This window comes from Phoca vitulina, unplaced genomic scaffold, assembly GCF_004348235.1.
Source record: "Phoca vitulina isolate PV1807 unplaced genomic scaffold, GSC_HSeal_1.0 scaffold81, whole genome shotgun sequence".
Classification (NCBI taxonomy): domain Eukaryota; kingdom Metazoa; phylum Chordata; class Mammalia; order Carnivora; family Phocidae; genus Phoca; species Phoca vitulina.
Genome location: NW_022589784.1, coordinates 51889 through 78240, shown reverse-complemented (window position 1 = coordinate 78240; position 26352 = coordinate 51889). Strand labels below are relative to the sequence as shown.

The 26352-nt window shown below is 57.9% G+C and overlaps 1 protein-coding gene across 2 annotated transcripts; it reads left to right on the top strand.

Moving 5' to 3' along the window:
* The first annotated feature begins 672 nt into the window (after positions 1-672).
* MIER2 (MIER family member 2) lies at positions 673-24804 on the top strand. 2 transcript variants are annotated; one of them, XM_032394841.1, is made up of 14 exons: positions 673-725; positions 7154-7244; positions 8393-8535; positions 13454-13579; positions 14012-14135; positions 14973-15064; positions 15488-15557; positions 18320-18471; positions 19293-19374; positions 19465-19559; positions 21636-21760; positions 21848-21975; positions 22785-23214; positions 23658-24804. In XM_032394841.1, exons 1-14 carry the CDS (start codon positions 717-719, stop codon positions 23677-23679), a joined length of 1689 nt encoding a protein of 562 aa, XP_032250732.1. In that variant the 5' UTR covers positions 673-716; the 3' UTR covers positions 23680-24804. The 2 variants fall into 2 exon arrangements, with proteins under 2 accessions (XP_032250732.1, XP_032250731.1); XM_032394840.1 differs by having other exon boundaries at positions 21636-21975.
* The last annotated feature ends 1548 nt before the right edge of the window (positions 24805-26352 follow it).

Here is a 26352-nt window from a genome sequence, read left to right as displayed (position 1 = left end):
ATTTAAAATGTGGTGAATGTTTAAATGCAATTTAAAACGTTAGGGGTGTCACGTTCAAAGTCTCCCCCAGTGCCTAGCACAGGTTCGGAACGTGCACACTGCCCACACACATTTAGTCGACAAACTAAAAACAAGGGGCTTCAGAGCCAAAGAGCCCCGAGTTCGGATCCTCCCCTGCTGCGGGACTGGCTCCGAGCACCGGGCAGCCACATTTTCGCCAGCCTCAGTCGACGCTGCGGCACAAGAGATGGGTCCTCGCTGGGGCAAAAGTGCAGAAAGTTCCAGAAGCACGCTGCCCAGCCTTCCATCCTGGCTCCAGCAGTTGCGCATGGGCGGCCCGTTGCCGCGTCCCCAACTCGGGGCACTGGTCGTACTCAGCCAGGATATCGGAAGGAGGAAATGGGACAGGGCTCCCCGCGCAGGTGTGGCTGTCAGGGACCAGCGTCTTCGCCCGCCGCACCCGCCCCTCGGGCCCGGCCCCGGCCAGCGTCCGGCGGCGGCCCCGCGCATCCCCATCCGCGTGCCCGCTCCGCGCGCCCCGCACAGCCAGCTTCGCGCACCTACTACGCGCCCGCCCGCGCCCCGCCCCGGCCCCGCCCCGGCCCCGCCCCGGCCCCGCCCGGCGCCCCCGCCTTCCCGGGCGCGGCAGCCAATGAGCGCGTGGCCCCGCATCCGGGGATCCCGGCGCGGCCACCGCCTCCCGCGCACACACGGCCATGGCGGAGGTGAGTGAGCGGGCCGGGGGAGCCGGCCCCCCGCCCCCGCGCGCCCGCGGCCACCGCCGCAGGGCCCGGCCGTGTTGGGGCTCCGGGCGCGGAGACCCCCGCCCCGGGGCGCGGAGGCCGGGCTCGGGGCGCCGCGCCCGTCGGGGCCCGAGGGGCGCGGAGCTCCGTCGGCGGCCGCCCCCGGCCACCCCCCCCCCCCCCCGTTGCCACACCGCGGGGTGCAGTGCGCATGTGCGGGCGGGGGGCGGGCGCGCGGAGTGGGGTGGGGAGGGGCGGGGCGGGCCTGCGGGGAGAGGGCGGACGCGGGGTGGGGGCGCGCGCCCCGGTAGCCGGCGCGGCTTCCCGGGCCCTCGACCCCCAGCCCGGGTCCCGCGGTCTTCGGTCCTGGACCCCCGCTCCCGGCGGCGCGCAGCCCTGCCCTCCCCGCGCTCGCCAACTTTGCGGAGAGCGCTTTCTGGGCGCGCGGTCGTGGCGCGCCGCGCTCACCCGTCGGGACCCCGGGTGGGACCCGCACGGCAGCCCGCTCGCGAGCCCTCAGGGTGCGGGGCACCGCAGAGTCGTTCCGTCCAGACCCCGGGTGGGACTCGAACTCCGACCGCGGGCCGGCCCTGAGCACACCCGGCACGGGGCGGGGGGTGCGATGGGGGCCTAGGGCATCGGGGCTTTCTCGGACGGGCCGACCAGCCTTACTTCTCAGAGCCACCCCTCTTGGTCCATGAGACAGGCGTGAGACCCCTTACCCGAATCCTTGCGGCTCTGTGTGCTTTGGGATGCAGAGATTTTCTGATTTGAGGGTATGTGGGGTTTGGAACTGTGACGCTTGATCAGACTCGTCTAGGACCGTCTGGGCAAACACAGTCAACAAATAGCTTCGCGTCACGTCAAACCGGGGACGGAAAACTTTCATTTTGGGGTGGGCTTTTTTTTATTTTTTACTTTGAAATGTTGGATAAGACAGGGCGGACTGCTCTCACCTTTTAGGGCCCTGCTGAGGATTAAATGAGACAGTGCACCTGCCAGGGCTCAGTAAATGTGACTCTTGGTACATGACTTTTCAGTCTGGGCACGCAGAAGTTAGGGCCCACACCACACAGGTCCACAGCCTCAGCAAGTGATGCTCATGAAATGGGTGGGGCCCCTGAGACCCGGACAGGAGAAGGTACCCACCCAGCCAGGCATAGCACGTGCTTGGGGTATTTGGCAGGGTTGTGGGGTGAGTGGGCTGTTCTGTTTTAGCACAACAGGGGTAGGTGTTGTGCAAGGTGGGAATGGCCATTCTCTCCCACCAGTGACCTTCTGAGGGGCAGCAGCAGGCCCTGCATTTGCGCCAAAGAGGGTGTGGGTGTCTGGGTGCAAGGCCAGACCTCAGCATCCACTTGTGCTGGGTGGCTGGACCCAAAGGGTTCTTAGACAGTTCTCCTTCCTTAGGGGGCGTTTAGGGGAACTGAAGCCGCACGGGGGCAGTGGCTGGCCTAGGGGATCAGGGCAGAAGCCAGGTAGGGGTGTGGTGGTGGCGTGTTGGTGTGCTCCTGGTTAGGGACACGGGTGGTGGGTGGGCAGCATGCTTGGCCTGGCAGAGCTTTGGGGTTTGGCTTTGACTCTGCCTTGCCTGGTGCAGAGCCCCTGGAACCCTCACAGCGGCCAGCTGCCCAGCGTGTCCCTGTCCCACCTGTTGACCGTGCGCGGTGCTGCCCCGTTGAGTGAATTTGCGTTGGTTTCGCAGGAGAAGGTCTGTGTGTGAGCTTCCCCGTGTGCCTGGCTCTGTGTGAGGCCCCGAGGGTCTGACTGAGCACAGACCCCACAGTGCCTGTCCTAAAGGGCCTGAGAGACTGGTCAGTAAAGGACCGGGAAGTGTGGAGATGTCAGATGTGATGAGCCACAGCCAGCCTCTGCCCAGGGCACCTGTTGCAGAGCTGGAGCCTCCCACTCTCTGTGACCTTGGGCAGGTGACTGAGTGTTCACAGCTTTGTTCTCCCATCTCTGAAATGGGAAGACCCTGGAGTCAAGAGGTCTCCCGAGATCTTGGCCCAGTGGCTTGCACGGGAAAGCTGACCCTTTTGAAGTTACTGGTAATGAGCGGTCTCTAACCAATAAAGACGGCGGTTTGTAAGCTCCCAGTAAGTGCCTGATCTGCGTTAGCGGCCTGAGTTCTGTCGTTGCTGGAGTAGCCGGCAGCGCCACGAGGGAAGATGGGAGAGCTTCGTCCTGCCTGCCTCGGGATACCAGATGAGTGTGTGAAAGACCCAAGTACACTGTCTTTGTCCTGTACTTAAAACCCTCCAGAGCTTTCCTTTGTCCTTGGGGTAAAGTGCATCTCCTCCCCGTGACCCTCTGCTCAGTGATGTGGTCCCCGCAGATCTCCCCCTGCCCCCACTCCCGCTCTCTGGCTCCCTTCCATTTCTTCCTCGGAGGGACTCCGCCTTCTCCCCTCAGTACTGTGTATACCCGCTCCCACTTGTTTGTTCTCCGTGTTCTGGTGAGACAGGTAACTCGCGTGGGTGGAGACGGGCAGAACCTGTTTCCCCATTGACTGCAGTGCACCCAGGGCCTCCTCCTCACCTGGCCCAGCGTAAGTGTTGGGGGGGGGCAGCCGGGTGTAGGTGGAGGCTCTTCCTGCTGTCATTGTGTAAGGAATCACTTTGAAATTCACGGTGTGAAAACGATGATTGTTTTATTACCTTTTGTGGTATGGAGGGTTCGCTGGGCTCAGCCGGGCAGGTTTCACTCAGGGTCCTCATGCCGTGGCCCTCGGCTGGTGGCTGGGGCTGGAGCTGACCCCAGGGGAGGAAGCTTCCCTGCTCACACGGGGTGCTGCTGGCTGGGACACCTCCCCAGGCCTCTTTGTGTGGTTGGGCTTCCTCACAGCATGGTGGCTGTTGACTGTCCCAGAAGATACCCGATGGAAACCGAGCTGCATTTTAAGTCACATGGAGCCCCCTGCCCAGAGTCCCAGACCCATCCAGGTCCCCAGAATCCCACTTCTGGAAGGGGGAGGCATGCCAGCGTCACAGTGGGAGAAGAGCACGTGGGTGCCGCCAGTTTGGAGTGTGGAATCTGCCACGTCGTCACTGTGGGTTATGCTGGGAAGGGCAGTGGGAGGAACCTGCCCGGGGAAAAGGGCCCCTGCATTCTAGTCTCCTAGTGACTGGCCTCCGCATTCGAGCCATCAGGGTCCACCTGAGACAGGACTGACGAGCTCGCCTTGTCCTTGCCAAGACCTGGGTTCCCCACTGCTCTGGGACCACATCTCTACTGGTCCTTTTCTCCTAATTCCTTTAAGCCCTCTCCCAATCCTGTTTTTTTCCACCTCTGCAAAATGGACGGCTTTGACTCTGATGGAAACATCCAGAGTGTTCTGAACAAAGGAAGTAGAGTGCCTGGGAATCCCACTGTTGAGGGTGGGCTTGCATCTAGAGGTCAGACGTTGGGGCAGGGGAGTTCCTTGGTGAGTTTCGAGGAACCTGGAGTCATCTGGGAATGAACTTGGGGATCTGAGGCGACTGGGTGCTGTGAGCAGCACCCCCTCACCCCCGGCCCCCCCCCCTGCCCTAGGGGATGGAGGTTCCCTGCTGCTGCCCTTTCTGTCCCTCCCAGCTGTTCCTCTTGGCTCCTTTGCCTGAGTGTCCATGTCAGATAAGGGCCAAGTCCTCCTCAGAGCCTGCCGGGACCTCAGACCGCCACACCTGAGGCCCTCCTGCAGGCAGCAGAGTTAACTCTCCCTGGAAAATGGGCCGTCCAAACTCTGCCCTCGCTCCGTTCCCCTGTTAGAGCTATGGTAGCAAGAGACAGAAAGCCTGCCCTGGCTGCGATGGGAAAGGGAGCCCAGGGAGGCTGGTGTATCAGCAGTCTGCAGGGTCCTAGAGAGGGCCCAGGTGACGTCAGAGGACACTTAGGGTGCTGGCCCCGCGCACCGTGTGGGCTAGTGGCTGTTCCTGGAAGGGCAGGCCGCTGTGCGCTCTGCTCCCTGCCTGCTTCCAGGTCCCCCCCCCACTGACCGCCTCTGCCACCCTGGGGCTGCGCTTCCTAGGACACGGCCTGCTCAGAGCTCAGAACTGCCCGTGCTGTTGGCAGAGGCCGCACCGCGCACAGGCCCGCACACACACCACACCCACAGCCACTTCGTGTCCCAGCTCTTTCTCGGGGCTTTGCTGAACTTTCATGTACGTGCTGCCAAGTACAGTGAAGGGTCTGTAAAGGGTCTTTGAGTCACAGAGCCTGAGTGGGGGTTTGTAATTGCACTGCTTACATGCTGTGTGAGTTGGGGTGAGTGACTTGATCTCTCTGAGCTTAGTTCCCTTGTTTCTCTTAGTAGGTGAGGGATTACACAACCTCTTGAGGTTTTCTTGAGGACCCAGTGAGGAAATTCTTAGAAAACTTTTTCTAAACCCTAAACCTAATTTTATTATATATTCAGATCTTTTCTGTGTGTGTGCAGACAGCTTTGCTGAGGTTTATTCATACAGTTCATTTTCACGTGCAGAGTTCAGTGGTTTTCAGTACATCCAGAGCTGTACGACCATCTGTGGTCAGCTTTAGAACATTCCATCGCCCCAAAAGGAAACACCACCCCATCAGCGGTCACTCTCCATCCCCCCCAGCCCCCGCCCCCACGAGCCCCCCTCCCGTCCGTGGACGAGCCTGTTCCGGACGTGTCACCCACGTGGACTCACACCCGTGTGGCTTCTGTGTCTGGTTCCCTCCCTGAGCGTCGTGGGCTCGGGGTCCGTCCCTGGGGCCGTGCGTGTGGGCGCCTCGTTCCTGCTCGAGGCCGCGGGACGCTCCTGTGTTCTGCTTTGGTTTGTCTTCATCAGCTGATGGACATTTGTATTCTTCTTACCTTTGGCTCTCGTGAAGGTCCCACCATGAACGTTCACGTGTGAGCTTTAGCGTAGATGTGTGTTTCTTCTCCCTTGGGCATCTCTTTCCCTTCCCCTCCTCGGTTTTCAGGTGGGGCCCTGTGATTTAGACTGACAAAAGACAGATTATTGAGAGAGAATTAAGCAGATTATTAACTCATGTAGCACACATCGCACAGGAGAAGTCACAGTGAGTAACCCAGGGGGTGGTCAGGGCTTGGGCTCCTGTGGGCATGTCAACAGAAGAGTGGCCCACGTGGACTGAGTGTCACGACACAGAAGGACTTAGAGTCTGTCTGGGCACCAGGTCGTGGGAACGTGGCTATGCAGGGAGGTAGTGGAAGGCCTGGCTAGTTAGTAAGGTGTGTTTGTACACACGAGCTCCGTGCTAAGCTGCTCCCTGCCTGATTTGGGGGCAGGAGGGGAAGCACCCACATGGGACTTACGTCTGCTGTGAAGCAGGCCGGGGCAACGCAGAGGTCATCCTGTGTCTGTTTTTGCTCAGTTGGCTTCACCTCAGAATAACCCTAATGCCGAATGGCGTATGTTGGGACGACAGACTGACCCCTTCAGTGTCTGCCTAGCAGTGGACTTGCTGGGTTGTCCTAACCCTGCTTACCTTCTGCAGGACCGATGACTGCCTCTCAGACCTCCTGCTTAGCGTTGCATTCCCTCCTTTGATTTGTGTCTTCCGATGAGCGTTTTCTCATGTGCTTATTGGCCACCTGTGTATCTCTTTGGAGAAATGTTTGTTTAGATCCTTTGCCCATTTTTAAATTGAGTTACCTTTTCATGAAAGGTAAACTCGTAAGAGTTCCTCGTGTATTCCAGATGCAGGTCACTTCTCGTGATCTGCAGACCTCGTCTCCCTCTGTGGGTTGTGTTCTCACTTCCTTGGTGCTGTCCTTTCAGGCAGAAACGTTTTTATTTGTGTATTTTTCCTCTTGTTGCTTATGCTTTTGATGTCCTATCTAAGAAACCATGTGTGTGTGTCCAGGGTAGCAGATTTATTCGTGTGTTTTCTTCTAAGAGTTCTAGGTTTTAGGTCTCATATTGAAGGTCTTGGGTCCGTTTTGAGCTCATCTGTGTGTGGTGTGAGTAGGCACTTGTCTTCATTCTTTTGCTTGTGGACTTCCTGTTGTCCCAGCACCATTTATTGGAGAGACTGTTCATGCCCCACTGAGCTGTTTGTCACCTTTGTTGAGATTCAGTCGGCAGTACGGCTGTGGGTTTATTTCTGGATTCTCAAGTCTGTCCCCGTGGCTTATGGGTCTAGCTTTATGTCACTGCCACGCTGTTCTGATTACTGTAGCTTTGTAGTAATTTTGAAATCAGGAACTGTTCTATTTCAGGATTGTTTTGGCTTATCTGGGTCCCTGGACTTTTTGTATGATTTTGGGAATCTGTCACTTTCGGCATAGAAGCCAAGGGAGACTCTCCCAGCTGAGGCCACTTCCTGAGGTTGCCTGGGGAGTCGGGCTCTGAGCTGTCCCTGCTCCCCGGCGTCCTGCAGAGACATCTGCCAGTGGGTTCCAGACCAGCCGAGCCAACCTTGCTTCTGTTCCTCCGCAGGCCTCCTCACTGGAAAGGCAGAGCCCTGGCGTGGCCTCCTGCCTCGCTCACAGCCTGTGCCCGGGGGAGCCCAGCTTGCAGACTGCAGCAGGTACCCTCCTTGCCCTTCCGCTCCCACTGCCCAGGGCTACCAGGGCCTCTGTGGTTGTAAGAGACAGCGTCTTGCTCAGCCAGGCAGAGCCGGACACAGTGTGCTGGCTCCCAGAGTCCAAGGACAGGGTGTGGGCCTAGCAGCCAGGACTCTCTCCTCGTCTTCTAGTGGGGGCAGGGCAGCCCAGGAGAGGACCAGACGGCCTCTGGCCTGGGGTGGCCAGCCTGGCAGGCACCCCAGCCAAGGCAGGAAGACTGGGTTTGGCGCTGGGTGGGCACTGTTCCCAGGTGCTCTGCACCCCCTGCTCCAGAAGGCGGCCCCTTGCAGCTCCCCCTCCTCCTGCGTGTGGACCCAGGTGGAGGGAGGAGGCCAGCCTCAGCCTTCACTGCTCCCTGGCCTGGGTGGATGGAGCCCTCGCCATTTCCTTTTGTCTTTGTTCTCTTTAAATTTGACTTACTGAAGAAGACCAGAATGGGGAGAGAGCGATAAACGCATCCTGGTTTTTTTGGGAAAACCAAAAACCTGGCCACATCTGCCACCCATTGGCCCGTTGCGGGTGGTCGCGCTGTTGTCCCGCTGAGGCTGGAGGAAGGACTAGCATTTGTTGGGCCTCCTGTGTGTCCCCCCGCACTGTGCTGTCCCTGCGGTGACGTGTGGGTGTGTGCATGCGGCATCCCCTCCGTTCCAGGAGCTGAGGGCCTGCCGGACGGGGCACCGGCCCTCTCGGGGCCTTCTGTTCTTTCTGCCCGCCCTAGCTCCCCTGGTGCTCACTTCTTCCTAGTCTGTGGGGTCCTCCCCACGCCGCCACAGGGGTGTGTGCTGAGGGAGACCGGGCGAGCCTCCAGGACCGCACACCCCCCACGTTCCCAGAGTGCGTGCGTACGGTACACTTAGCTGGCGTGCTCTTCCCTTCGCAGTGCTCCGTGGTGGCGGACTGTGCTGACTACCAGTGTGCGCACACGCACACGCACACACAGCCGTTCCCATGTGTGCGCACGAGCACACGTGTACACGTGGCCACAGGCTGTGGGGCTTGTCCTGGTGACAGCAGGGCCACTGTCGGGTCCTACCCCCGCCGCCCTGCGCCTTGCATGATGCTTGGGGTCTGTGGGGTGAGCAGCTCATGCAGGCTGGTGTCTCCTCCACAGTGGTGTCCATGGGCTCTGCAGACCATCAGTTCAACCTCGTAGAGATCCTGTCCCAGAACTACGGCATCCGGGAGCAGTGCGAGCAGGCCGCGGGAGACCCAGAGAAGCCCGAGGGGGAGCTGGAGAAGGACTTCATTGCCCAGGTACTTGGCTGAGCTGGTCCCCTCTGCCCTTGTGTGGGTGGGGCCCCCTGGGCAATGTCACGTTTCTGCATTTGGTGGAAGCAGTCTGCAGGCTGCTCAGATTTCACAGGGACAAGTACTGCCTGTGTGTCTGTCTGTGAAGCGCCAGGCGCTGTGCTAGGAGCTGAGGTCGCGGGGGGTCAGGCCAGACCTGGTCGTGCCCCTGGGGCTTTAGGGCTATAGGCATTAAACACACTGTTCTCTCTTTTTTGGCCTCAGAACCCCCTTTATGCTCTTAAAAAATTATTGAGGATTTCTTTTTTTTTTTTTTTTTAAGATTTTATTTATTTATTTGACAGAGACACAGCGAGAGAGGAAACACAAGCAGGGGGAGTGGGAGAGGGAGAAGCAGGCTTCCCGCTGAGCAGGGAGCCCGATGTGGGGCTCGATCCCAGGACCCCGGGATCATGACCTGAGCTGAAGGCAGATGCTTAACGACTGAGCCACCCAGGTGCCCCCCAAATTATTGAGGATTTCAGAGAGCTTTGTGTAGGTTATATGGTAAATGCATTGTTAGTAGAAACAATTTATAGAATTTGTAAAAATGAAAAAAAAAAATAGGGGCACCTGGGTGGCTCAGTCGGTGAAGCGTTTGCCTTCAGCTCAGGTCATGATCCCAGGGTCCTGGGATTGAGCCCCGCATCGGGCTTCCTGCTCCGCGGGGAGTCTGCTCCTCCCTCTCCCTCTGCCCCTCCCCCTGCTCTCTCTTTTTCTCTCTCTCAAATAAATAAATCTGTAAAAAAATGAAAAAATAACTTCTAAAACAAAAACAGGTTGGGGGTGCCTGGGTGGTATAGTTGGTTGAATGTCCAACTCTTGGTTTTGGCTCAGGTCCTGATCTCATGGTATTAGGATTGAGCCCTGTGTGGGCTGTGCCCTCAGCGGGGAGTCTGCTTGGGATTCTGTGTCTCCCTCTCCCCCTCTCCCTTATGTTCTCATTCTCTATCTCTCTCTGGAATAAATGAACTTTTGGGACTTCATCAAGATAAAAATCTTTTGCATGGCAAAGGAAACAGTCGACAAAACCAAAAGACAGTCTACAGAATGGGGGAGGATATTTGCAAATGTCTTATCAGATGAAGAGCTAGTATCTAAAATCTGTAAAGAAACTCATCAAACTCAACACCTTAAGAACAAATAATCCAGTCAAGAAATGGGCAGAAGACATGAACAGACACTTCTCCAAAGAAGACATCCAAATGGCCAATAGACACATGAAAAAATGCTCCACATCAGTTGCCACCCGGGAAATACAAATCAAAACCACAATGAGGTATCACCTTACACCTGTTAGAATGGCTAAAACTAACAAGACAGGAAACAAAAGTGTTGATGAGGATGTGGAGAAAGGGGAACCCTCCTACACTGTTGGTGGGAATGCAAGCTGGTGCAGCCATTCTGGAAAACAGTATGGAGGTTCCTCAAGACGTTAAAAATAGAGCTACCCTATGACCCAGCAATTGAACTCCTGGGTATTTACCCCGAAGATACAGACGTAGTGAAAAGAAGGGGCACCTGCACCTCAGTGTTCACAGCAGCAATGTCCACAATAGCCAAACTGTGGAAGGAGCCGAGATGCCCTTCAACAGATGAATGGATAAAGAAGATGTGGTTCATGTGTACAATGGAATATTACTCAGCCATCAGAAAGAATGAATACTTAGATTTGCATTGACATGGATGGACCTAGAAGGTATTATGCTAAGTGAAATAAGTCAATCAGAGAAAGATAATTATCATATGATCTCACTCATGTGGAATATAAGAAACAAAACAGGAGCGTAGGGGAAGAGAGGAAAAAATAAAACGATGAAATCAGAGACGGAGACAAACCATAAGAGATTCTTAATCATAGGAAACAAAATGAGGATTGATGGAGGGATGGGGGGAGGGGGTAACTGGGTGATGGGCATTAAGGAGGGCACATGATGGAATGAGCACTGGGTGTCGTGTATGCAACTGATGAATCACTAAACTCTATCTCTGAAATTCATAATATACTATATGTTAATTGAATTTAAATTAAAAAAGTAATAAAAAATGGAATAAATAAATCTTTAAAAAAAAGAAAACCCAAAAACAGGTTGGGGAGAAGAGTGGAATAGCTTTATATTTTCGTAAATGCAGGAGCGAACATGAGAACCCAGCTGCTGTCTTGTTAATTTGTTCTTTTGGTTGAAGTAAAATCTGGTCTCATACGGATCTGTTCTTGGAAGAGGGGAGAGTACTTAACCAGCTTCTCAGGTAATTGTGGATATCCCTTGAGGCTGCACCCGAATCCAGTAAGTGGTAGCTTTGGGGCGGGTGCAGAGTGGCTTCTACAATCCTATCCTGTGAACTTTCTGGACGTGATTCTGTTGGAATCTCCTGGTGGTGAACTTGCAGTGGCTCTCCCCACTGTGTGATCATATTACCTTCTGCGTGGTGAGATGTTTGCAGCATACTGGTTCTCCAGCCTGCCCATCTTGCAAATGTAAGTTCACACTACAAAATCTGAGAACCTCGCTTGTTAATACCGTAGACGGGGGGCTTAACCAATGTAGTTGTGGAGGCCATAAGTCTGCGTTCAGGGTCAGGCAGGGTTGTTTCTGGTGAGGGCCCTCTTCTTGGCTTACACACGGCTGCCTTCTCTCTGTGTCCTCACGTGCCTGAGAGCAAGTAAGCTGTCTGGGGTCTCTTTAAGGACCTAATCCCACTGGATCAGAGTCCCATCCTCACATCCTATGTAACTGTAATTCTTCCTGCAAAGGTCCATCTCCAGATACAGTCACGTTGGGGGTTAGCGCTTTGGCATGTGAATTTTCAGTTCATGAAAATATCAACACTGATTTCATCAAACATCTTTAAAGTATTGAGAATTTTTAAATTTTTTTAAGCAGTAATCATGGGGCATTTACCTGGTTTGGTGCCCTTCATCGCTTGGTGCCAGTTTGGTCTTATAACCAAAGACAAAAGTCTTCTCTTCGAAAAGGGAAAAACAATTTTAAAAAGTTTAAAATGAATTTAAAACATCTCAAAATTAACCAAAAACTAAAATTAGCTATGTATTAAATATCTCACCTAGGTTTTCTTCAGATATAATATTTAAAAACTAAGATCAGAGAAAGACAAATGCCATGTGATCTCTCTCATAGGTGGAATTTAAGAAACAAAACAGATGAACATAGAGGAAGGGAAGGAAAAATAAAGTAAGATGAGAACAGGGAGGCAAACCATTAGAGATGCCGAACTCTAGGAAAGAAGCAGGGTTGCTGGGGGGAGGGGGTGACTGGGGGACGGGCCTCAAGGATGGCACGTGATGGAGAGAGCACTGGGTGTTCTATGCAGCTGATGAATCTCTGAACTCTACCCCCGAAACCAATACTACACTATGTGTTAACTAATCTGAATTTAAATTAAAAAAAACTGATTAAGAAAGAATGTAATTTCCAAGATAAAAGCAGAAACACTGCCGTTTTTGTATCACCTTAACAAACGATATTGCAAATTTATCAAGCTCATGTTGTCAGATCCAGATTTTCGAAAAAGTTTCTTGCTCAAAAGCCTGAGGTTTGCTGTTGCAGCGAGCACAGTCAGTTGTTTGTCTGGAGGGATGGCTGACCGGGCTCTTGTCTGAGACGTCTGCGCGGCGCCCGGCAGGAGGCCTGTCATCACCTGCCGGCCGGTCTGTCCCTCAAGAGCGGAGCTGTGCGGTGGGGACCGCTGCCGCAACACTCAGGCGCTCCCGCACAAACCCGCACTTTGGGGGTGGCAGGCACTCCCAGTGCTTCCCCTTTCCTCACACGGAAAATTAAAACGACATCTGCTCCGCGAGAGCGAGAATACAATCAGGAATGTTGCACAGGGCATCCTCGAGGGAAGCGGCACGTTTACAACTGAGTGGGTGGCGGGGAGGGATGCCCGCTGACGGCTCGCAACTGTAGGGTGCGGTGCCCCACCCGTGACTCCCTCCCTCAGCACGCGTGCCGGCACGGAGGGCAGAAATAATGCCGTCGTATTCTCAGGACAGTCGCTGCGAAAGGGTCCCAGGCATCTGGGGGTCGTAGGGCCCCTGTGTTAATTGCCCAGCAGGCGCACAGTTAGAAAGTGTGAGAGGCATCCTGAACATCCCCGTTAGTGGGGTCCTGGAGGGTGGGAGGGGGCGCTTGGGCTCCACGGGGAGGGGCGAGGGCGGGGCAGGAGCTGACCTGGGGGGATGAGTGAGGGTGTCTGGGGGGCTGCCGGTGTGAGGACGTGGTGCAGCCAGAGAGTGTCGGCGTCAGGAGCAGAGAGGCAGGCGGGAGAAGCGGTGACCCGGGGACAGGACTGGAGAGGAAGGTGATGGTCGTGCGCGTCTTCCTCGCCGGGCCGCTTCTCGTCCTGTTGTCTCCGACTGTCCGTTCCCTCTGGTGGGCTTGAGCCTCCCTTCTCGGTCAGCTGGGGTGGGGTTGCGCTGCTGGCGAGGACTGACAGCGTCCTGTCGCATCCACGTGGTGGACTGCTCCCTACCCGATGCGATGTTGGATTTTACCAGATGTTTCTTGGATGGCCATGTTTTTCCCTTTACCGACGTCTGATTTACTCTGATTTACTCTGATTTTCCGACGTCACCAGGTGTGGTGGTAGATTTACAGATGTCGAGTCATCCTCCATTGCTGGGGTTAAGCCTGGGCAGGACCCTGTGGAGGGAGAGGCCATTCCTGGCCCCACTCTTCAAGGCTGGGGACCTCGGGCACAGAGCGGATCTCTCTGGGCACAGGTGTCTTGTCCCTGCCTCTCCGCGGGGTTAAGGGAGTCCTTGGATGCAGGACTGGGGTCTGGCTGGGGTTAGCTGCTGTGAGTGCGACGGAGGGGCTCGGAACCCCGAGCAGCCCCTCCTGACACAGCCCTAACCCTGCAGAGCAGCGACATGCCCCTCGATGAGCTGCTGGCCCTCTATGGTTATGAGGCGTCAGACCCCATCTCGGAGCGGGAGAGCGAGGGCAGTGACAGCGCAGCCAACCTCCCGGACATGACCCTGGACAAGGTGCGTGGACTGAGGACGGGTGTGACGGTCCCCCACACGGTCTGAGCTGGTGGTCCCAGCGGCCGCAGGCTGGGCTGGAGCAGGGGCGGAGTGGAGGCCGGCGAGGAGAGAGGCGGCCCAGTTCTCCTGGGCCGGGCCCTCCGGGTCCTGACAGGGCGGGTGCCAGCAGGGCGGGCTTCATCACCGGAGGTGGAAACTGCTTAGTGGAGAGCGCGGGGACTCCCTCGTCCCCAGGCTGCAGGGCTGGGCTCAGGGAGTGCCCCCTGCTGGCCTGCCCTTGTGCCTGGCCTCTCTGTCTGCAGAGGGGAGGAGCATCCAGAGTGGGCTCGTGGCGTCAGTCACCGTGTTAGCACTGTTACTCGCTGTTACTACATGTTATCTTGAGGTTGTCGAAACAAACCACAAACACCTTCTTTGCTTTCTTGTTAAAAGGAACAAATAGCGAAGGATTTGCTTTCAGGGGAAGAAGAGGAAGAGACACAGTCGTCAGCCGATGACCTGACCCCGTCTGTGACCTCCCATGAGGCCTCTGACCTTTTTCCTAACCGGAGTGGACGTAGGTGTCCCCCCTGCTCCTCCCCTTGCGTTGGCCCGGCGCGGCTCTGGGATGCAGATGGAGGGGCCCCGGGCTGCGGGGTGGCCAGGCACTTGTGCTCCCCCCTGCTCCTCCCCTGGGGTTGGCCCGGCGTGGCTCTGGGATGCAGATGGAGGGGCCCCAGGCTGCGGGGGGGGCCAGGCACTTGTGCTCCCCCCTGCTCCTCCCCTGGGGTTGGCCCGGCGCGGCTCTGGGATGCAGATGGAGGGGCCCCGGGCTGCGGGGTGGCCAGGCACTTGTGCTCCCCCCTGCTCCTCCCCTGGGGTTGGCCCGGCGCGGCTCTGGGATGCAGATGGAGGGGCCCCGGGCTGCGGGGGGCCAGGCACTTGCGCACAGATGCTTCGTACCCCGTGGGTGCCCTGACCTCAGTCTGAGCTCCTCTGGGCTTCCCACTTTCCTGATGACCTGTGAGCGGAGACTGAGTGGCTTTGGTTGACCTGAGGAGGGACAGGTTCCTGTAACTTGCAGTCTGTCAGGTCTGGGGCAGTGGCCTGAGACCGTCTTCCCCTCGGCTCTGCCTGCTTGTGCATCCTGTGAGGCTGGCAGGGTGAGGTGCTGGGCTCAGGGCTTGGCAGGGTAGCAACCGCAGCAGGGGGAGGCCTCCTGAGTCCCCAGTCCTGGGCCTGTTGCACAGCCGTCATGTGGCCAGGGTGTGGGCCACACTCCTCAGGAAAGGCACAGTGTAGGGGTCCGGTGGACGGAGAGTCGGGGGGAGGTGCAGTGGCGCCCAGAGCCCGCTAGCCAGGGTGGGCCCCCCGGAGCCGTGGGCGCGACTCAGCTGCCCCCCTTTCCCCAAAGCCTGCTTCCTGGCTAATGCAGACAAAGAGCCTAGCTCCTCCACCTCTTCCGACACAGAGGAGGACCCTCTTCCTGCCAACAAATGTAAGAAGGTGAGTGGCCCTGACCCAGTGGCGCCCTGAAAGTGGGTCTCTGGCCCTTCAGGGCAGAGCTGAGCATGTGGCTCCTGAGCAGTGAGCTGGGCTAGAGCCTTGACTGTGCTCTTGTCCCTGTGATATGGCCCGAGGTCCTGTCCTGGGGCCTTTGGGCTGGACCTCAGACTCCTGGGTCCTCGGGCCTCACCCCCCTTGCCACGGGATTGGCTGTACCAGACGGACGGACAAGTGGGTGCAGACACCGTCACTCACACCCACACCCTTTTCTGCCTCTCGTGCTCAAGACCACAGGACTAGGCATCTGTGGGCAGATGGCACAGATGAGCCCGGGGCTCTAGGCGGCCACCCTGGGGCCCACGTCAGCACCTCGTGGCTGGGCCTCCCATCAGCCCTGACTGCCTTGGGCCTTTGCCTTTGCAGGAGATCATGGTTGGGCCTCAGTTCCAAGCCGACCTCAGCAGCCTGCAGTTGGACCGCCATGGTGAGAAACGTAAGTGGGGCCTTGTGAGCGTGGGAGACGGGGAGAAGAAGTGAGAACCCCAGTGTAGCCAGGAGGGAACTTGCTGCGTGCTTACCCAGAGCCAGTTCCCCAACCCTTGGAGGGAATCTGAGGGGCAGGAGGACATGGACCAGTTGACGTCCTCTCCCTGCTCACTGCCCCTCCGCTCGGCGCTGTGTGGTCCTGCCGCCCTGTGCAGCTGGCACCCGACTTCCCTGCCCTCAGCTCTGTCCACCCCGTCCTGCCCAGGCCCCTGTCCTCACCTCTCCAGGTGTGCACACATTTCCCCAGCCAGCTCTTCCCGTGTCTGGGCCTTGTCCCAGATGACCGCCAGAGACCAGTGTCGCTCTGTCCTGCGCTCTTCTTAGGGCACTACCTGTCCCGGACTTGATGGCCCCACTGGAACATGGAGCGAGGCCTGTTGTCCTTTGAGATAGGCATTGCCGTGTTTGCCTACAGGTGAAGAAAATAGGAAGTAAAGTCACCTGGCTATTGACCCAAGTCTTGTTTTCCTGGCCCCAAAGGCCCTGTGGGCCCGGGGCTGGCACCCCTGTCTCAGGAGTCTCTCCCAGGATGATTCAGTCGCTGAGATTGGCAGTGAGGTGGGACAGACAGAGGAGACAGGGACCTGCAGCAGAGATACCGAGGCCTTGGGCTAGGAGCTGGGATGTGGGCTTGGTGGCACGTGCTTGCTCCGCCGTAAGCAGTTTGGGTAAAGGAGGAGACAGGAACGTGCAGGTCAGCTGGGTCATGGGACCGTGCAGGTGAGTCTGTGAATCTGATGACACATGAGACCCTCCTCCAGAGAAAGGCACCAGTGCACGCTTCTTAGCTACACCGTCAGGCTGTCCTGAACGCGTGCAGACCTCAGTCTGGAACCCCAGCCTTCACTGAGTGTGGCATTCGGGCCTTTTCCACTGCCAGGGAATGGCTGGTCCTTGGTCCCGAGGGGGTGGGAGCTGGCGTCTCCCTCCACGCCACATCTGGGAAGTGAAATCCATAGTGTAGCACGTGGACCTCGTATGCTGTTGTGTGCCGTTTCCTGGCGTGGAGGGACCACGTTGCTTATCCGTTGTACTGTTGGTCGGTGGTGCGGTGGTTCCCGTGTGCGGCTCCGGATGTCTCTGCGTGCGTCTCTCTGTGGACATACGCGCTCTTCCTGGACAGATGTCTGGGCGTTGCCTGTGCCGCTCGGGCTCCCTCCAGCGACCTGTGGGAGTCCCCGTTGGCGTACGTCCTCACGCACACTTGACAGCGTCTGTGGGTGGGGCGGGGTGTCTTGTGGCTTTAATGGCGATTCCCTGGAGAGGGATCTTGTTTACTGGCCGTTTGCAGATCTCTTGGGAGGCACCTGCTCAAGGCTTTTTCCGCATTTTTAGATGGAATGGCCTTTCTCTGTCTGATTTGTGGGCGTCCTTGTGGCGTTCTGGATGCAGGGTTGTGTTCGGCTCTGGGCACCACCACGTTTTCTCCCAGTTGGCCGTGTCCTCACCTGGGATGCCGTCCGAGCTGTCGGTGTTTACTCTGACCGTGTTGTTTGTGCGCCATTAGGGAAGTTCTCGCAGAAGCTCTTGTCCTCTATTTTCCCTGTCGCGTAGGAAGCACCGATCCGACTAATTTAACGTTGAGCGTGTGGTTGGAGGTGTGGGTCAGGAGTCCTTTAACCTGTGCCGTGTTCTGGCCCTGCGATGGGACACGCCGTACCGGCCTGCTGCACCGAAGACGTGCCTGTCAGGAGCCGAGTGTCTGTCACGCGTGCGTGTGTTGGGCTTCTGCTCGCTGGTCTCCCTTGAGCCGCGTCTGAGACCGTGCCCGTCCTCCGACGTCAGGAGCCTGATCGTACCTCCATAGAGGTTGCTGACCAGCTCGTCGGCTGCTTGATTTTGCTGAGAGTTGTGCTGAATGCTGAGGTTACTTTGTGGAGAGTGGATGGCAGCACCGTCCACGCCTGCGGGTCACACGTGTGGTTTCCCCTCTTGAAGTCCAGCGGAGTTTTTGTAGCAGTCTCGTGCATACCCAGTGGCCCGTTTGTGCTGTGGTAAAAGGTCTTTTGAAAAATTTCACGTGTACTCGATTTCTGTTAGTAGAAATGCAATTCGTTATTTTAATTGATCTTGTACATAGTGACTCCGCTGAGCTTATTTACAGATTTTAGTATTTTGTAGGTTCTCTTCTATTTTTTTTACATATGTGATCGTGTGACGTGGAATGATAGCTTTACTTCATTTTTTTGCAATCTCTGTGTCTTTTATTTCTTTTTGTCTCCGTGTTGTACCGGCGACACCTCCAGGACAGGAGGGTAAAGAAGAGATGAGAGATGACGTCTTGTCTTGTTCCCAAACTTGGGGGAAGTGTTCCATGTCCCGTTTAGTATGTCGTTGGCTGTAGGCCGCTGTAGATGGTCTTTGTTGGACGAGGAAGTTTCCTTTTGTTAGCAGCTGACAGTTTGAATTCTGTCACATACTTTTTTGTGTTTCCTGAGACAGTCGTTTTTTTTTCTTTCATTCTCATGTTGATGGGCTTTCAGACATTAGACCAGCTTTGCATTCTGGAGTAAACGCTACCTGGTCATGAAATACCGTCTCTGGTGATCTGTGTGTAGTCATTCTTTGCTACGTGTGAGAGAACTAGGCAGGTCCTCCAGAGGTGCCCTGGCAGGCGCTTCTGACGGGGCTGTCAGAGGAGGGGGAGCTCCCTAGGCGTGGGCACGGACGGTGTGCCCGTGACGTGACCCCAGCACTCCTTCTCCACAGTCTATGAGAATGACGACCAGCTGCTCTGGGACCCCAACATCCTCCCCGAGAGGGAGGTGGAGGAGTTCCTGTACCGGGCAGTGAAACGGAGGTGGCACGAGATGGCTGGGTCGCAGCTCCCGGAGGGAGAATCAGTGAAAGACAGTGAGCAGGTGGGGCTGCCACACGGGGTGTAGAGGGCCGTGGTGCTGGAGCACCCTGGGTCGGAAGTCAGTGGCTCAGGTGTCTCGGGGGACCACGCAGGGGCAGGAGGGGAGGGTGGTCAGGCATGGAGGGGCACGGGGAATGGAAAGGCCACCCTGGGAGGGTGGTGGGGGAGCTGTGCCGTGAAGCTCCTGCCCAGTGTGGTCATGTGATGGTGACAAGTTGAAATGAAGAACACTCATTATGACAGTATGAGTACCCCCAGTGTCCCCGCCCCTGAGAGTGGTGTGAACGCCCCCCCAGCCTCCCCCCCCCCGAGGGGGGGGTGAAGCCCCCCCCAACGTCCCCCCCCCTGAGGGTGGTGTGAATGCTCCTGAACATCCCTGCCTGTGACGGTGGTGTGAATGCTCCCCCAACATCCCCACCTGAGAGTGATGCGAACGCTCCCCTCGATGCCCCCACCCCGAGGGTGGTGTGAACGCCTCCCCAACATCCCCACCCCTGAGAATGATGTGGATGCTGTCCCCAACATCCCACCCGCAGGGGTGGTTTGAATGCCTGCCCAATGCCCCCGCCCCTGAGGGTGGTGTGAATGCTCCTGACATCTCGTTCCTGATGGTGGTATGAATGTCTCCCCAGTGTCCCCATCTCTGGGGGTGGTGTGAATGCTTCTGACGTCCCTGCCTCTGAGATTGGTGTGAACGCCCCATCCCCGCCCCTGTGGTGCCCCCACCCCTGGAGGGTGGTGTGACTACCCCCAGTGTCCCTGTCCCTGAGGGGCGTGTGGGGTGAGGTGAACAGGTGGGAAGTCAGTGTGGCTTCTCCCCAGGCGCTTTACGAGCTGGTGAAATGCAATTTCAATGCAGAGGAGGCTCTGCGGAGACTGCGGTTCAATGTGAAGGTGATCCGAGGTGAGCACGTAGCCCCGGCCTTCCCTGCCCTCCGCTCTTGTCATGTCCTGGACACTGCTGATGCCACTGTGCTCTTCCTCCTGTTTGCAGATGGGTTTTGTGCTTGGAGCGAAGAGGAGTGCAGGAACTTTGAGCATGGCTTCCGGGTGCACGGGAAGAATTTCCACCTGATCCAGGCCAACAAGGTGAGGACGCTGTCCGCCCGGCTCTCGCCAGGCTCTGGCCGTGGCTCTTTGGGGCTGGGAGGGGCTCGGGAGACCGGGCACACGTCACCTTCACCCCACAGTGAGGTTGGGACTCCCCTGACCGGCCTCCTCCGAGCCATGGCTGAAGCCCTACTGCCCACCTCTGGCTCACCATACGCCCCTTGATGTCTTGTTCTAGTCTCTGCTGATGTCTGCTGGGCCACCTTCCAGTCCCCAAACGAAGGCTCTGGTTTGGGGAAAGACACTGCTTAGGGGTGAACTTCAGTAGTCTTGTCTATTCGTGGCCCATTGGCACTGCTTTGCCATCTCCTTGCCACCGTGCCCAGGGCCCATGCCGCGGGGCTGACCCCCAACCTTGATCCTACTTGCAGCCCTAGATCTCCTAATTTCCTCAAAGGACGTGGGTCCTTATGCCACCTGCAGCAGACCTCATGATGGGAGGCGTTGCTGAGTGCCAGGTTACCCTGCCTTCCCCTCGACCTGGGTCATTGCTGGCGTCTGCACATCCCACAGTGATGCTGTTTGCCCGTGGCTTCGTGCATGACTCCTAGGGGGGCCTCTCGGCAGAGCCCTGGCCCCTCTGCCATGCACGTGGGACATCTGCCTGCCGTGTTCTGTGGTTCTGTGTCAGAGCCTGAGTTTTTCTCTGTCCGTCTCCCCACCTCACCCCTCATCCCGTCTGTTGTCCTGTCCTTTTAGGGCCAGTAGCCCTGGCTCCTCACGGCTCATGGGAACGTAGGCAGTAGGGAAGGGCCTGGCGGAAATCGGGCTCACGTGCAGGCCTCTGTCTTTTCCCAGGAGCTTGGGGTGAATGAGGTGCCTGCTCGGGGCTGGTGTAGGGACAGATGGTGCTTAGCTGACCATGCCCAGCGCGGTGTTGGATCCGTGCCTTGTGGCCTGCAGTTTCCTGCGCACTGTTTCCACCACAGCCCAGGCCACTTCTGTGAGCGCAGTGTTGTTGGCACAATGCCCTTGTTTCCTTTGTGCCCACCCACCCTGGTGATGGCTGCGGCCTCCCTCTGCATGCATTTCAGGCTTCTGCTGGAGCTGGCCCCAGGGAGACCACAGAGGACTTAACCCCTGGCAGGATGGATGTGCCAACAGGTCTCATTGAGCAGAACAGACGATATGTGTGTCCCTGTCCCCGCTGCTCTCCAGGTCCTCCTTGGCCTGCTGTGGGGTGACCCTCCAAAGTGGAAAGATGCCCCAAATCGTTAGAAGAGGTTTCTAAGAGTTTTTTTATAATTGAAGTGTAGTTGATGCACAAGGTCACGTTAGTGTGAGGAGTGCACCAAGTGTACAGAATCGTGATGGACAGTCCCGTGCATCAGTTAGCGTGCAGCACGATAAGCGTGGTCACCTTCTGTTCTCGTACGATGTTGTTACGGAGTCACTGACTATATTCCCTGTGGTGTTCGTTTGGTCTCCGTGATTTATCTTATGCCCTAAGAGGTTTTGCAAGTGGAGTCCAGCTGCGTGCTGGACACATGTTTGTGGCACCTTTTCTTCCCAGGATACTTCACATATAAGGGTCTATTTGGTTTTCCGTGTCATGTTGTAAGTACGATCTTGAGTTAGTTTCACAAACCCATAGCATGTCCTTTAACGGTGTCTTGATGGCCCTCGTGGGCAGCTCTCCCACGGAGTGTCAGTAACACTCCGCACTCAGTGGGAAACGTGGGCTCACACATTGTCCTTTCTGGGCCAGGGGCTCTGTCTCTGGGTCTACACCAGGGTCATCTCTCCCCCCCTTTCTGGGCCTGTGAGGGGCATGGTGGATGCCGCTGTCTTCAGGACCTTGTGGTCTGGGGCGAGGAAGGTGGACACTGGACACGTGGTCCCGAAGTGAGGATCAGGGTGCCAGGTCCACACCAGTAGGTGGTGGGCTCTTTGAGATGGGGTGCCGTCCTACTTCAGGTGAGGGGATGTGCCTCGGGCGGGTTGGAAGCGGGTGACGGGGGCTGCAGGCGGAGTCTTGCTTTGTCCAAGAGTGGCGGTGCCAGGACCCGTCTCTGCTCGTCTGGGGGCCGAGGTGACACATCTGCTGTCCCGCAGGTGCGCACCCGGTCCGTGGGCGAGTGTGTGGAGTACTACTACCTGTGGAAGAAGTCTGAGCGCTACGACTACTTCTCCCAGCAGACGAGGCTGGGCCGGAGGAAATATGGCCCGTCGGGAACCACGTGCGTGCAGCGGGCTCCAGGGCCCTGGGGAGGGGAGGGTGGGCGTCCCGGGCAGGCGTCTCCCCTTCACGGCACACTCTCCCACAGGGATGCAGACCAGGACCTGGACGGCAGTGACCCCGACGGCACTGGTCGCCCCCGCTCGTCGCCGCCCCTGCCCCCTGCTGCTGACAGCCTGGGCTCTGAGCAGGACCCCTTGGCACGGATGCACACAGGTGAGAATGTGGGTGGGTCCCTGCCCTTGGGAGAGCCCTGTTCTCACTGGTGCCTTAACCTGGGCCCCCAGGGCTCTACCCCAGAGAGCGGTCCGTGGGGGTGTCGCCTGCATGAGTGGCCACGGGGACTTGCTGGCTTGTTGTGTGGAAGGGTACACATGTGTCCTGTGGCCCTGGATGGCACGTGGGAGGTCTCATGGGTGTCCAGGGCTCCCTGGCGTCCGGGCTCAGGGCTGCACAGGAGCAGACAGGGCCCAGCTCGGGACTGGAGTTTCTGACCATGACCACAGAGATAAGGATGAGGACCTTGGCTCTGAGTCTGTTGTACTCTGGGGTTTAGATTGTTCCAGAATCTGGTTGGTTCCATGGTTTGCCTAAAAGGGGGATGGCATCTTCCTACTTCTGGAATTGCTAATCACATAGATTCCACATTTATCCGCACTTTGCCTTCAAGCTTCTCTTATTCTGTTTTATTTGAATTTCTCTGAACCTGTTGTGTTTTGGTCTTGGTTTCAAAAAACAGGAGTTACAACCTCCCAATTCAGGGCCGTCAGCCCAGGTGCACAGTTTCCCTATAACTGGTTTCTCTTGTGTCTGTATTTCATGTCTCTGTGAAAATAGCTCCGTGGAGAGGGGTCCACAGGCTTTGGTGGACCCGCAGAGGTTGGGCAGTAGCCCAGCGTAGGTTGCAGTCTGAAAGCATGAGTGTGATTTTAATGGGGTGTGCTCTCGCTGGGATGGCTGTGGGTCCCAGGAGAGCTGGTGTGGGTGCCCTGGGGGCCCAGCCTCAGCTGTGTTCTCCCCCGCAGAGCCGCTGAGTGTAGACAGCGCGGCCGGCAGTCTCAGTGAGCCTGGGGAGAGCTCCGACAGCCTCCCGTCCTCGGAGCCGGGGCCTTGTCCGTTCCAGCAGCTGGACACGCCCCCAGCCGTGCCCCTGCCCAGGCGGCCCCCTGCCCTGGCCGAGCCAGCCTTCTACCCCCCGGCCACAGCCCCTCCAGAGCCCGGCAGCAGCCCGAGACTAGCTGTGGACTTGACCCTGCCCGGGGCCCTCCCCGAGGAGCTGCCTCTCCTCTCCAGCCGTGTGGATGTGAACGGAGAGCCTGAGGAGGCCGTGGCTCCGGCACAAGTGGCCTTGTCGGTCACCGAGTTTGGACTCATCGGCATTGGGGATGTGAATCCCTTCCTGGCTGCCCACCCAGCGTGCCCAGCCCCCGGGCTGCACTCGGAGCCCCTGTCACAGTGAGTGCGGCCCCTGCCCCGGGTCCCCCTGCCCCGGGTCCCCGCCCCCCAGCCTCAGGCTGCGCTGTGGAGAGGGGAGGGCTGTGCCCCGAGGGCCCGAGCATGGCTTGGCCATATGGAGCAGGCTCTGTTGGTTCTTTACTTTTATTCTCTACTTTTAATTTGGCTTATTTATTTTTTTGACTAGGTAATACATTCATATGGTTCAAAATCCAAAAAGGTACAAACGGGGCCGGTGCCAGGCTCCTCCCACCCCTGCCCCAGCCACCAGCCCTCCCCAGGCGCCACGGACAGTGCTGCCTTGGGGAGCCTGTCCACCAGCACAAGTGAAAACACGGTCTGCTGGGGGAGGTGAGGTCGGGAGCCACGGTTTCAGCCCACGGCACCCAGGCCGTGCCGTCTGTGGGACTGGACTGACCTTTTCTCGGTCTCTCCCCCTGCAGCTGTAACGTGATGACCTGTTGATCCCTGGCCACGGGTGGGCGTGCGTGGCCCGGACTGGACGTGGGGCCACCGCGGGGCCTGCCTCTGCCAGTCTTCCCGACCCCTCCCCTCCTCGTGGGCCTCGGGTAACGCCTCCTCTGCTTCAGAACACGGCAAGGACAGGGTGAGTGGTGGCCGGGCCGCTGCCCTGCCCCCCTCACACACAGACTGGTGCCCTCGGTGCCCGGCACCACGGTCCGAGCTGTCCAGGCTGCTGCCCCCAGCGCAGGACCCATCGGGCGGCCAGAGGCGGAGGGCCCGGCCCCGTCTAGCCAGCAGAGGCGAGGAAGGTGGGGAGATGGGGCAGGATGCTGCCCCCACCAGCAGCCTCTGCCCGGGGCACCCTCAGCACTCCGCTTGGCTCCATCTCCCTGCACCCAGCAGGGCCACAGTCTGCCCCAGCCCGGGGGTCGTGGGCAGCTGCTACTCGGTGCCAAACCCCGTGGGGCACAGAGCCATATACCTCGACGTCGGCCCCGCCTGCCCTCGACCTCCACCCTGCTCTCCACTTCAGGAAACGCCGCACTTTACATCCCCCCCCCCCGCCTCCTCCCTGTCTCCAGCCCGGAGCAGCCTCGGGTGTGGGGTTGAGACAGGTGACGCACCCCCCTTGGTACCAAGGCGCCGTTGCCTGCAGCACCGAGGGGCTGGCTCCAGCCCGTTCCCCTGACCCCGTGGGTCATACTTCTGTCGAAGCTCCCCAGCAAGATGGTTTGGGGTTCTGGTCCTTCTCTTTCCCAGCTTCCCTCGTTTTATTTATGTTTCTGTTTACAAATTGGAGTGGGGTCCTCCACGGGGCCAGGGCAGCGCTCCCCAACCCCTGGGTGTCACCAGGAGAGGGTTTTGGCTCGAGCCCGTCTGCAGAGTTGGCCTCGACCTTCCCTCACCCCACCAAGGACCACACTGTGAAGTGATAACTGCCTTGAATCCCTTGCTGTTTTATTTATTAAACTTGATTTGAAGTCCATGGGTGCCTCGTGGTAGATGGGGAGGACGGGGTGTGAGGAGGTGCTGGGGACGGCCGGTCACTTTGTGGACCCTGTGGCCTGGGCCAAGTCGTGGCCAGGATGGCATGGGGCTGCGGGGGCGCTGGTCGCGATGACTGACACGACGGGCTGCTTTGATGTGAGTCAGACCCTGGCCACAAAAACCACAGCAGACGCAGAGGCGGGAGGAGCCCTGGGTCCCACGGAGGAGGCCCAGGGTGAGAGCACGAGGGTAGAGGCTCGGTGGGCCAGGGATGGTCGGTTTCATTCTGGGTCTGGGGCCAGACCCAGGAGGGGTCTGCAGGGGTAAGCAGGGCCTTGAGACCACTTTTCATAGCTCCCTGTGGTTGCTGCACGGAGGTGAGGGGTGGGGGGCATGCAGGAGCTGGAGCTGGGAGGGGTGCAGCCTGGTGCCTTCCTGGGAGGGAGCAGGAGACTCAGTGGGAAGGGGGGGTGCAGCCTGGCTGGGAGGGGGCAGGAGACCCAGTGGGAAGGGGGGGTGCAGCCTGGCTGGGACGGGGCAGGAGACCCAGTGGGAGGGGGGGGTGCCGGGTGGGGGGGGGGGAGGAGGGGGGGGTCAGGAGAGTTGGTTGTCCAGTGCTGGGAGCCAGGGTGTGTGTGGGGGTGGGTGATGCGAGAGGGACTTCAGAGGATTTTAATTGGAGTGTTTTCCCCAGTACTTGAGAGAAGTTGCTCTCCTGTCTTCTGGTTGGCTCTGCTTACAACAAGAAATCTGCTTGTCTTAGTGTGTTCTTACTGTTTTTAAGATTTTTATCTTTCATGCTATTTTTTTTTTTTTGCCTCCCTATTCAATAATGCATCCCCTCATATCTTTGCTTCTCCCTTCCTATTGTTAGAAATATCTTTTGAATGTCACTTTATTCGTTTCCTCATCCTGTATAGTTGGCAGTAAATCACATTCTGGGTAAAGGAGTGAGTAAGGGGTTTGTTCCCTCACAAGCGAAGAGACATAGAAACACGTCCATAAATGCTGCATTCCGACACGGCGCTCTCATCCCGGAGAAACGGATCCTAAAACATTTGGCTTTTCTGGAGACTTCACACGCCCATGTGTGATTGTGTGGAGACCCTAAATAGGGCTTCCTGGCTGGTTTGGAGCAGTTTGATCAGGGGGTGCCTTGCTGTGTCCGCTTCGTGCATTCCGCGCTCCTCCTCGTCTTTCTGTGGCTTGACGGCTCCTGTCTTTGAGCGCCGAGCGGTATTCCAGCACCCGGATGGACAGCAGGTTATAACCCACTCTCTGCCGAAGGACACCTTGGCCACGCTCAGGTTTGGGCAGTTGTGGATAAAGCCGCTGTAAACATCTGTGTGCAGGGTTTCAAACCCGCGAAAGCCCAGAGCTGAATCGAACGGTGAGGGTCTGTGTAGTTTTGTGGGACAGCGTTTTGCGTTCCCGCCGGCTGCTCTGCGTCCTCACCAGTACTTGGTGGTGTCCGCGTTCTGGATTTCGGCCATTCTGAGACGAAGCGTCGCCGGAGCTCATCCTTGTCTGTGGCTTTTGAAGGTGGCTGTTTGTGCCTGGGCTCACTTCTCCCTTTGGCCCCGGGTTCGCCGGTGAGGTGGTCTGTCCCTGTAGGTGCTGCCGCGTGGATGGCGGCTCCGCGGCCGGCGTGCTCCCCGCTCTCTGGGCTGGAGAAGGCCCTGTCCC

What these genes read in the sequence shown, in the direction of transcription:
- MIER2 (XM_032394840.1), top strand. An exon ending in GGACCGCCATGGTGAGAAAC is followed by an intron (nt 15,558 to 18,319) that starts GTAAGTGGGGCC and finishes CCTTCTCCACAG; the next exon opens with TCTATGAGAATGACGACCAG. An exon ending in CAGTGAAAGACAGTGAGCAG is followed by an intron (nt 18,472 to 19,292) that starts GTGGGGCTGCCA and finishes GCTTCTCCCCAG; the next exon opens with GCGCTTTACGAGCTGGTGAA.